This window comes from Pelophylax lessonae, assembly GCF_965119305.1.
Source record: "Pelophylax lessonae genome assembly, chromosome: 7".
NCBI lineage: Eukaryota > Metazoa > Chordata > Amphibia > Anura > Ranidae > Pelophylax > Pelophylax lessonae.
In genome coordinates, this window is record NC_138774.1 from 53,831,495 (window position 1) to 53,844,049 (window position 12,555).

At 44.7% G+C, this 12,555-nt stretch overlaps 1 protein-coding gene across 1 annotated transcript in view; it reads left to right on the plus strand.

The window, feature by feature from the left end:
* Positions 1-9,972, plus strand: part of LOC309559278 (uncharacterized protein) — a 45,868-nt gene extending 35,896 nt beyond the window's left edge. The window contains exons 5-6 of the mRNA XM_082262502.1: positions 7,175-7,273; positions 9,735-9,972. Of these exons, the coding sequence (XP_082118628.1) occupies positions 7,175-7,273; positions 9,735-9,872 (237 nt within the window). The 3' untranslated portion in view covers positions 9,873-9,972. The remainder of the gene's footprint in view (positions 1-7,174; positions 7,274-9,734) is intronic.
* The last annotated feature ends 2,583 nt before the right edge of the window (positions 9,973-12,555 follow it).

Here is a 12,555-nt window from a genome sequence, read left to right on the forward strand (position 1 = left end):
CTTTCCTCCTATATATCTACCTGTGATATTTGCATTGAGCCCCCATCCATCTTCCTCTTCATTTTATAGGTCTACTTGTGATATGTCCACTTAACTCCCATCTACTCCCCCTCTTCCTCCTATAAGTCTACCTGTAATATGTCCACTGAGCCCCCAATTCAGCCTCCTCTTCCAATATGTCTACCTGTGTTATGTACACTGAGCCTCATCTATTCCCCTCTTCTTCCTATATGTCCTCCTGCAATATGTACACTAAGCCCCCACCCATTCCTCCTTTTCCACCTATATGCCTACCTGTGCTAGGTGCATGGAGCCCCCACCCCTTCCTCTTCCTCCTATATTTATTTACCGGTGACATATGCATTGAACCCCCATCAACCCTTCTTATTCCTTTTATACTCCAATTGTGATATGTGCATTAAACCCCCCACCTACCCTTTCTATTTCTTTTATACTTTACCTGTGATGTGTGCACTGAACCCCCACCTACCCTTCCTATTCCTAATATACTTAACCTGTGATGTGTGCACTGAACCCCCACCAACCCTCAGTGCTGTATCTTGGCCTAGGCCAACAAGGCCCAGGCCTAGGGCAGTACTTTGCAGGGGGGCAGCAAAAAAGCTGCACCACATACGAGTAAAAAACAGCCTCCTCCCGCCTCCCCCACTAAAAAGAGTTCCTGGCGGCTTGCGATACACACTTTTAGTATAGTGCCAGTCTTATAGGGCGAATTGGGCTGGAGGGCAAGGTCCAGGAGGCAAATCAGTCTGGAACCCCCATAAAGCGGTCACACTTCTACCTCCTGGTATGATATGATGGTATGATGATGGGCACTGCTGAGGCTGAACTTATGGGAACCGAAGAGGCTACACTGATGGGCACTGATAGACTGTGGCTGTGGTCTGTGGTTTAAAGATGGGTCATAAACAGGAAGAGGTGTGGCCTTTACAGGAAGCGGTGCTCATATTTAAATTAGGGGGTGTACAAGTTTAGTCAGGCCTAGGGCAGCACAAAACCTAAATACATCACTGCTGGTACTGCTATGGTGGGCTGCTTTTTATCTAAATTTGCAGCCTCCGGATTCCCCATATATACCCACAGCATTGCTCCTTCACTCGCCTTCTAGAGCAGCCATTCTCAACCAGGTTTCTGTGGAACCCAAAGGGTTTCTACAGAGGTTCCTTGGGTTTCCTTGAACTGTGGCTAATTGACCTCCCTCTTGATGGTACCGGCATAGTTCTGAGGTCAAGGTCACTTGGTATGTCACAAGGACCTTTTAAGCTGTCTGTAAAGGTGTCATTCTGACCATTAATGTAAGAGGGGCGTTCTTCATACTGACCACCAACGTAAGGGGAATGTTTTCCAGCAGACCCCAAATTAATAGGTTTTAGCAAGGGTTCCCCAGACCTAAAAATTATTTCAAGGGTTCCGCTGGGGTAAAACTGTTGAGAATGCTGTCCTAGAGGATTGTTCATTTGTGAAGAATCTACCACAAGCAGTAATATTTTAAGTTATATTGTGTGCTTGTGATCAAGGCATACCAAACAGGAAGAGATCCAGAAGATATCCAGAGAAGTTGCAAGCCCTATGCTTTCCCTCCTTGTCAGGAACCTTTTCCTGATGCTAGTTCTATCTCTGTCAGGTGGGGTACCTGTCCCTACTCTATCTCCTCGCAAAATGCATGCAAAGCCTTGGAGCTAGGGTGTTCTAAAATTTAGTCGGACCCGTGAAAATTCCGGACCCTCGTCACTTCCGGGGGACGCTCTGTCACCACCAGCTGATGCGAGCCCCGGTGCGCATGCGCACAAGGCATTTTCAAGGTATGATTAAATTCTAAGACTTACGAACAGCTGAGAGGAGGAGGGGCTGAGGTGGGACGCATACATCGCTGCTGGATAATGTTACAACACCGCCACGCAGAGCTGACTTAGAGGAGGCGGGAAGGAAGTGAATACTCATACTAAATAGTAATGATAAAAAAATAATAAGAAATACTAAACATTTTTTATCATTACTATTTAGTATGAGTATTCACTTCCTTCCCGCCTCCTCTAATTCAGCTCTGCGTGGCGGTGTTGTAACATTATCCAGCAGCGATGTGTGCGTCCCACCTCAGCCCCTCCTCCTCCTCCCAGCTGTTCGTAAGTCTTAGAATTTAATCGGACCTTGAAAATGCCTTGTGCGCATGCGCACCGGGGCTTGCATCAGCTGGGTTATGACGTAGCGTCACCGGAAGTGACGAAGGTCCGGAATTTTCATAGGTCCGACTACATTTTAGAACAAGGGCCTTTAATTGCACTTCCTAAACCCAAGATGGCTTCTAGAGTCACATGGGGCAGCAGCATCCAACTGGATTGCTTCCCCAGTAAACCAGGAAACCATAGAGAAACCATGTTCTTCTTGACTTCTCCAACTGCAGTGCCGCTGTGGAAGAGCACCACCTTCAGTGGAGAAAGTAGACTGCAACTGCCTACACTCCTAGATCACAGAAAACGTTGCACATTTGCCACATATCTGTTGCATTCTATTGCCTAACTTTTGAAGATATTTACCATGTTTAACTATTATAACCTTCACATTTGCTAGTTTAAAAATTAGAGGAATTTTTTTGGCGAGTGGCTAGTTCTGGGTGAATCTGGAAAGGCACATTTTCCTTGATCCACCCAGACTTTTATATGTAGATCCCTACAACTGTGCCATTAAAGAAGGAATTATTTTTTTATTGCAGTGGTCCAAATCGGCACAGTGTATATGTATGCATATATATGTATCTCATACTTGATGGGCCACTAGAGAAGCAGAAAAACACTGTAGAAGTCAGCACTACTACAGTGAGCACTGCAGTCTTCTGGGTCCTGCTTAGGATCTATTCGATCGGCTGACTACTGTACACCGAACACAGGGGTTGCTCAGTTGGCACTTCCGCCAGTTATGAAATGTCTTGAATTTTTTTCAACGAATACATGGCATTCCCTGATTGTATGCAGGAGGTGGAGAGGAGGGGCAGTGATGCCGTGATCTCCACCTCTTTCAACCCGAGAACACCTTGTATTTTGTTGAAAAATATACAAGGCATTTTTTGAAAGGCAAAAGTGCCGAGTGAGTGTCAAAAGACCTCCTACGGTTTGTGTGCAGAGGGGAAGCCGCTTGGACAGAAACTGAGCGGTGCCCTGGAAGGGCACAGCTATTACTATAGCACTGACTACTACAGTGATTTCCATCAGCGGTAATGCATTCTTACATTGACCAAGATGCAACATAGATAATTCCTATAGTTCATTTTTAAAGATCTGCACTCCATCTATAGGTAAGTGGTTGGAGCTTTTTGCGTGATATTCCTATTTAAAGTGATCTTTCGGTTTTGCTTAAAAATATCTACACTACAGTGCATCCGGAAAGTATTCACAGCGCTTCACTTTTTGCACATTTTGTTATGTTACAGCCTTTTTCCAAAATAGATTAAATTCATTATTTTCTTCAAAATTCTACAAACAATACCCCATTACAAGGTGAAAGAAGTTTTTTTGAAATCTGTGAAAATTTATTAAAAATAAAAAATGAAAAAAATCACATGCACATATTAATTCACAGAGAGAGAGAGAGAGCCCAGCGCCGATCTGAGTGTAGCACAGCAGTACTTTAATGACACACAAATTACAATGCTACTCACAAGAGGTAGATAAAAGCAGGCATCTAAAATCAATGGGGGGAAGTCTCTGTAGTCACATCCACGGTGGAAGGTCCGGTCAGGCGGGAGCGCTGTGATGAGGGAGGGCAGCCGATGTCCTCATGTGGGAGGCGGGGGACGTGCCGATCCTCTTTGATGTTGATGCAGCGTGGGACCGCCGGTCGGATGGGTGCGACGTCACTCAGGAGACACCAGGGGATCAAACGGCGACGCGTTGCGGAGCTCAGCTCCTTCTTCAGGCCGTGCGGGGGCCATGTTGGTTGTGGTATTTATGCCAGTAGTCCGGGGTAGATAGTATGGTGGCTCGGGAGGGACAAAAATGGGGAAAAAGCAAACCAGCAATGGGATAATATGTTGAACGAAGGGGGGAGGAGGCTAGGGGGCGGAGGAGGGGAGGTGTGAATGTGTGGGAAAGGGGGAGGGGGGGGGGGAACAGGGAAATGGATGTTATTGAATTAGAGGCAATAAAGGCAATGTAGGTGTGGCCATACAGAATGAAGCTGTATGGAGAGGAGAATGATGTACATGAAGGGGCCAAATTTTCTTTTGGGTGCACTCGGGTGCGTGTATAGAGCGACCCGAGGGATGGGAGCGCACTTATCTAGGTGTCTGTGAATAAGGATGTTGTTATGATGTGAATGAGTATGTATAGGGTGTCAGGGAATGTTGGGAGTTTTTAACATGATAAGATAGATGGAATCCAAGTGATGTTAGTGAGGTATATGGACCTACGCTTGGAGGCATACACGGGGGGGGGGGGGGGGGGGGAGAGGGGGAAGGATGGAAAATGTGTGTGCGTGCTAGCATGCATAACTGTGCACGCATGTTGACAGGTTCTAGTTCATGGTCGGAAGTTACGGATGTCAGCCCACAGGCTTGCATGTATGTGTATATAGAAACGCACACTCACAAACATGTACGTGGCGCATTGTGCATACAGATACCGAATTGAAGGTCCAACCACACACGCACAAGCACATACATGGGAATCGTTGTGCCAGTGCGCGGGCGGTTATCGAGCGGGGCATGTCAAAAGGGAGTCGTGCTGGAACTGGGATGTTGGTAAAGAAACTGTATGAAGGGGTTAACCTATATACGATACTTACTTTGGAGTAGGCTTGGTGTAGGGAAGCATATGTAGGAGGGTTCACAAAGATCTCTGGAAGGCGGAGGGAAGAACCTGGGCAAAAAATGGTCATGTTAGTAGAAGGGTTAATGCTTGGGGAGATGGGCTACAGCAGCACATTGATTTCAATTTCTTCGTTCAGGCCTCCAGGCGAGAGCGTTTCAAGGGAGTAGATCCAGAAGGTTTCCCTCTGGCACAACCGCTTGAAACGCTCTGTCCTGGGCAAGGTGTTCGGAATTGATTCGATTACCCACACCTTGAGTCCAGAGGGAGATTTGTTGTGGGACTCTGCAAAGTGTCTGGGGACACTGTGTTTGTCCTTCCCTTTTTCGACCAGCCTGCGATGCTCGCCGAAACGTTTTCTGAGGGGCCTGATGGTGCGGCCTACATAGAATAGTCCACATGGGCAGGTTAGGCAGTAGATTACATATTCTGTGGAGCAGTTGTAAAATTGTTTGATGGGATATGTTTTGCCTTTCACGGTGAACTCAGTCTGGCCGTGTTGGACATGGGCGCAAGTGAGGCACAGAGGTTTCCGGCACTGGTACATCCCTATGAGGGGGATGAGGCAGATGGTGGTGGTGGGGTGGGGAGTGTTGGGTTTGAGTTTACTCGGGGCAATGAGATTTTTGATATTTGAGGATTTTCTGTAGGAGACTTTGGGTACAGGTGGGATGGAGGATTTTAGATGGGGGTCCTCTGATAGGATGGACCAGTGTTTTCGTAAGATCTTTTCCATTTGTTTGTGTTTGGTATGGAATTGTGTGGTAAAACGGAGTGGTTGGGGCAATGAGTTCTTTGGTCGTGGTGAGGCCTGGGGAGCACTAGGGTCATATTTGGACAGAATTTTTTCCCCCATCTGCCTACCTGAATAACATATTAATTCACAATATTTGCTCAATACTTTGTTGAAGCACCTTTGGCACCAGTTACAGCCTCAAGTCTTTTTGAGTATGATGCTACAAGCTTGGCACACCTATGTTTGAGCATTTTCTCCCATTCTTCTTTGCAGGACTTCTCAAGCTTCATCAGGGTGGGTGGGGAGCGTCAGTGCACAGCCATTTTCAGAACTCTCCAGAGATCTTCAATCGGGTTCAAGTCTAGGCCTTGGCTAGGCCACTCAAGGACATTCACAGAGTTGTCCTGTAGCCACTCCTTTGTTATCTTGGCTGTGTGCTTAGGGTTGTTGTCCTGTTTTCGTCACGGATGTCTCTGTACATTGCTGCATTCATCTTTCCCTCATTCCTGATTAGTCTCCCAGTTCCTGCTGCTGAAAAACATCCTCCCAGCATGATGCTGCCACCACCATGCTTCACTGTAGGGATAGTATTGGCCAGGTGATGAGCGATGCCTGGTTTCCTCCAGACTTGACGCTTGCCATTCAGGCCAAAGAGTTCCATCTTTGTTTCATCAAATCAGAGAATTTTGTTTCTCATGGTCTGAGAGTCCTTCAGGTGTCTTTTGGCAAACTTCAGATGGGCTGTCATGTGCCCTTTACTGAGGAGTGGCTTCCTTTTGGCCATTCTACCAAACAGGCCTGATTGGTGGAGTGCTGCAGAGATGGTTGTTCTTCTAGGAGGTTCTCCTCTCTCCACAGAGAAATGCTGGAGCTCTGTCAGAATGACCATTGGGGATCTTGGTCACATGCTTGACTAAGGCCCTTTTCACTAATCATTCAGTTTGGCCAGGCGGCACACTATAGAAAGAGTCCTGGTGGTTCCAAACTTCTTCCATTTACGGATGATGGAGGTCACTGTGCTCATTGAGACCTTCAATGCCGCAGACATTTTTCTGTACCCTTCCCCAGATCTGTGCCTCCATACAATTCTGTCTCGGAGGTCTACAGACAATTGCTTGGACTTCTTGGCTTGGTTTGTGCTCTGACATGCATTATTAACTGTGGGATCTTATATAGACAGGTGTGTGTCTTTCCAAATCCTGTCCAATCAATAAATTTACCACAAGTGGACTCCAATCAAGGTATAGAAACAGCTCAAGGATGATCAGTGGAAACAGGATGCAGCTGAGCTCAATTATGAGTGTCACGGCAAAGATTGTGAATACTTATGTACATGTGATTTGCTTCGTTTTTTTATTTTTAAGAAACTTGCAAAGATTTCAAACAAACTGCTTTCACCTTGTCATTATGGGGTACTGTTTGTAGAATTTTGAGGAAAATAATGAATTTAATCCATTTTGGAATAAAGCTGTAACATAACAAAATATGAAAAAAAGTGAAGCGCTGTATTTTGCATTCTTGTTCATGAACATACCATTTTTTTTCTTAGGTGCAGTATGTGATATATTCTTTAGCTTGACTTCTTCAGAGTTTAACCTTTGTCAGGTTTTATTTTGTGCAGATCCCGCCAAACAGAACCCGGTCCTCTCCAGCTCCTAAACAGAGAATCCAGCCACACAAAATGAGCACAGGACTGGGGCGAGACCTCAAACTAATGAAGGTAAGTGCTACCTGATACTTCTATTCTGGATTCGAAATGTATTTCTTTATTTTTCAACCACTTTTCTACCAGTGTATGTTTTTAACGGTGAGTAGGCAGCCCTTTATTGACCCAATGCTGTTTATGAAATGTGCTGGATAAATAGTTGTTGGGTTGCAAATCTGCCTGGGGCAAATAGGTTCCGTGTGTGTATCACAGAAACCACAGTGCTCTACAACCAAGAACGTCTGTGCAACCAGTCCAGGAAATTGTAAATGTATGGTATCTGTCACCAATTCGTGACCAAAAACAATAGTGAAGAAAACAACCATAGATAAACATTAAGTAAATGAGAAATATTCACTAAATGAACGTGGGTAGCCCGGGTTCTTATTACAAATGGACTGATTTAACTATAAGGATGTTGCTCCCAACCCAGCAGGAGGGGGCATTCCATTCAGAAAAAAACTAGAAAAGGAAAGACATGGCGTAGACCAGCCTTGGGGTTTCTACAGGGGTGACTTAGCAAAATGCCTAAAAATTGCCCAAAAATTATATACAAGCTGGCGTGTGGATGAAGCCTGCCTTTTAGTTATACAAAGTAGTGATCGACCGATTATCGGCAAAGCCGATATATTGAGGGCCGATATGTACTTTCTCCGATATAGCGGAATCGGCCACCAAGGTGACCGATATTGCTGATATTTCGGGAAAGTGCTTGTACTGGAGTGATGCCTGCAGCTAGAGGCATCTTCCCGGTACCGGCGTCCATAGCTGACGGTCGGCTATCTTGTAATGACAACCGATGCGGCTAAGAATCCACTGGGCTGTCATTACAAGGAGCGGTAGGGGACGCCCCCCTCCCGCCACCTTCCGCGGCTCACCCGGGTCTCCCGTCACACCGGGAGACCCAGACAACCAGCCTGCGCGGCCGCCGAAGATCCGATCAAAGCTCCATTTGGCTCTGATCGGGTCTCCATGTAAAAACCCGGAAGTGATGTCATGACATCACTTCCGGGTACTGGCGCCAGATTAAAAAACATGACAGCATTCAAAACAGCCAAACTTGGCGTTTTGAATGCTTTTAGGTGCAGAGGAGGGATTTGAGGTCTTTTAGACCCCCAGATCCCTACACAAGAGTACCTGTCAAGTGATAAAAATAAAAAAAAAAACATTTTTTTTAAGTGTATCAAAATATCGGTATCGGTATCGACAACGAAAAACCGTTATCGGTTGATCACTAACACAAAGCCACGAGTTTTCATTATGCAACATTACAACCTTCTAGCTGCCAGAATCCTAAGGACCAATGGAGTCATCAGTTGATATGGAGGATGTCAGTTGCCTGCATATCATCCTTGTTTGCCCCTCCCCTGCCCCTCTCCATCAGTACTGGGAGTCACATTAGCTGAGTAATGGAGAAAAACTGAGGGAGAAGACAAACATTGGAATACTAGTCAGTACCAGTTTCAAAAGTGTATTTGCTTTGGAAGAATAAATCACCTCTAACATTGGGTGTCCTACTTGTGTGGATGTTGCTGCATTATATAAAACAATTAGAACAGTTTTTACATTTTAGATTGGGGTGCCTCAAGACTGTCCATAATTTTTAAAGGGGGCCTTGACTGAAAAAAGTTTAGAAACACTGGCGTAGACACTCCATAGTGTAATATTGAAAACCATGTAAATGTATTAAATGAATAAAAATACACTCACAAAAGTTGATAGGCGGGGTGGCATGTATGTGATAAGTACCAGGAAAACATCAACCAGAGGAAGGAAATACCCAGCCTTGGCCACGGAAATGAGGAGATGGACCGGACCCGGATGGCAGCGCTGCAGCAACCTCAGATGTCAGTACTGCTGCGGATAGTGTATAATACCCACATAGGGAGAAGAAATCTAAAGACTTCCTCCACCCGATGTGACCTATGGAGCATGGCAATTGAAACACGAATAGCTGTAGACCTGATATTTGTGAAAAATTGCGCTGGCCTGCAGAGGGGGTGGGAGCAGTGTCATGCATTGCTGAGAGGCTAAACCAGTTGCCAGTCCAGGCATCGGCGTAGATCCCGACATTAAGGTTGAGACTGATCCAGAGCGTGGACAGGTTGAGTGATGTCAGCCAACAGTGGTTTTAGCCTCTGTCACCTGAATACTGGTCACAGGAGTGCAAAACTAAGTGCACTCCTGTGATCCATAGGAGAAGTAGGACCAAAAAAGCTGTGGTCCTACTTCTCCTTTCGGATGAAAAAAAGTAAAAACACTTAACCAAACAAATCAACACTCATGGTTTACCTCAAATCCATGGTGGCGGTGAACTTGAACCTCATCCCTATTAGTCTTTAGTTAGTGTGTCAATAGGTAAATCATTTTAGCAGTGTTTTCTAATGTTTTAAAAGGATAGAACTGCCATTTTGTTTTATTGATCAGGTTTAGAAGCAGCCGCATATTACTTACATGACTGCTTCTTTCTCTCTAGGTGGCCTCTGTATCTGTCCATGTTACCGGATTTAGCCCTTCCCACCATCTCCAGTCCCTGTTCCAGCATTGGTCCCAACCCAGCGGGAAAACAAGGCTGAAAGTAGCCTATGACTTTAACCGCAGCCTCCTGGTGTAATGATCCCTTGGACTTTCAATTTGGTAATATTGGGTGGCCATGTCAAGGATTTTTATGTCACAGAAAAGTATATTTTCTACAATAAATGCTAGTGATTGAATGAGTGATAGTTTTTCTGATATATGGTGAAAAAACATGTCACACCAGTGCTTGGTATGAAGGTACCATGGTAAGTAAACATTTCGCCATTGTCATATGTAATTGTATCTAAAGAAATAACTGTGTTAGGTAGTCCATATCACCCATGATCAACCAAAACTTTTTTCTTTTTATACGAAAAAGAGATACACACTGATCAGTTGCTATAGATGTAACAAGTTATGGTACCCAAAGACATAGGATGACTGTAACTAAATCAACCAGGGTGAGAAGACGATCTAATATCTCTGTTATGGTGCACTCTGGCAGCTGATGTGGATGCACCCAAGGTGTGGAGTGACAATTTGGCTTCATCAGAGCTTCAGATGTTGACGAGGGGCTTGGAACCCTGGAGGCCCCAGTTTTCATTGCTGCAAACTGACACCAGGTTGCGGCCATCAATATGTCCTACCAATGGGATTGAAAGGCCATGATGTGGAGAGTAGTCAAAGAGCTGTAGACAAGATAGTATAAGTAAAGTCCAATGGATGTCAAGGTTCCACATCTCTAATTATGATCAAAAATTACAAAGTGGATTGTGATTTTTTTAAGCACCAAAGTCACGCAGTTATTAAAGACTTAATATTACCTATTTTACTGAAATATGATTAAAACTTTGCCCATAAAACCATTAAGGCCGATAAAGCAGTGTAACCATAACTGGTAATACTATATATGTATATACGTATATACGTATCACATTCACCACCACCATGCTTATCCACTTGCTGAATGCACACTGTAGCTTTACTACTCCAGTGTGGGCCAGCTGCGCAGAATCCCTTATAAGTATGTACAGAAGCCAATCAGCGGGTGCCGGCCAATGGATCGGCACCTGCTGATCGGCTAGAAGGAAGACAGGACAGAGCTCTGTGCTGTCAGCAGGGATGTGTTGATTTTTGTTTCCCTGCAAATCAGGGAAAAAAAACAGCACATCCCTTAGGCTACGTTCACATCTTGGCGTTGCTATTTACAGGTGTTTTTTAGGCGTTTTTTCAGGCATTTTTATGGGCGTTTTTTCAGGCGTTTTACAGGTGTTTTTACAGGCGTTTTTGTGCAGGCATTTTTAGGTTGACTAGTAACCAATGGAAAAAATAAAAACGCCTGTAATCTGCCCAAAAAGAATCTCGTGTACTTTTTTGAGCGTTGGGCGTTTTGCTTAAAACGTCAAAACGCTCAGATGTGAACAGGGGCCATTGAAATGAATATAATTTGTCTTGTTGGACGTTTTTTGAGCTGATCCTAGAGCAGAAAAACTCCCCAAAACGCCTACATGTGAACTTAGCCTTAGGCTCCGTTCACATGTAGGCGTTTTGGGGCGTTTTGGGGGCGTTTTTCTGCTCTAGTATCAGCTCTCAAAACGCCCAACAAGACAAATCCTATTCATTTCAATGGCCCCTGTTCACATCTGAGCGTTTTGACGCTGTGAGCAAAACGCCCAACGCTCGAAAAAGTACATGAGCTTCTTTTTGGGCAGATTACAGGCGTTTTCCATTGGTCTCTATTCAATCTAAAAACACCTGCACAAAAAATGCCTGTAAAAACGCCCATAAAAACGCCTGTAATAGCAACGCCAAGATGTGAATGTAGCCTTAGTGAAAGCAGCTCACAGTACACACATAAACACTGGTTGGGCACACATTTAACCATTTGATTGCCCGGGATGTTTAACCCCTCCCCAGCCAGTGTCATTAGTACAGTGACAGTATATATTTTTATCACTGTATTAGTGTGACTGGTTCCTGCAAAGTGTCAAAAGTGTCAGATTTTCCGCCGCTATATGGCAGCCCTGCTATAAGTTGTTGATCGTTACAATTACGAGTATAAAAAAAAATTACAGTATACAGTATAAACCATAGTTTGCACACACTATAATTTTTGCACAAACCAATCAATATACACTTATTGGGATTTAGTTTACCAAAAACATGTAGCAGAATACATATTGGCCTAAATTTATGAAGAAATTAGATTTTTTTAAATTTTTTATTGGATATGTTTTACAGAAATGAAGTGCTGTATAGCAAAAAAAAAGACCTGATCATGAAGGGGGGAGGGGTAAATCTTTTGGAGGTCAAGTGGATAATTTTACATAGCTGATACAGTAATTACATTTTGACACAGTTGTCCATATGAGTCCAAACACATTCTACTTCTACAAATCTTCGGGGGTGAGGTGGTTACTCTGTAATAGAGATGCACCTTGATAGTCTCCAGAGGATGCCCGGTGAACACCAGGCCCACCCTGCCAAACCCTTTGCTCTAAGAAGTTCTTCAGCGGGCCGATGATCTGCGACTTGTCCGACAAGGTGAGGGAGAGGGGTCGATGTGACTGTGCCTGGGACAGACAGGCGCTTTCCCCGGACAGGGTTTACCTTACTGAGCTTGCCAATCAGTGCACAGGCTGCAGACTGCAACACCCATACAATCACCAGCCAATCATCAATCACGAACCCAACAGGTTGCAAACACCCAACTAATTACCATCGACCCAACATTCAATTCCACCCTCATTACTTGAGTGATAGCCAAATCCCCTTATCCA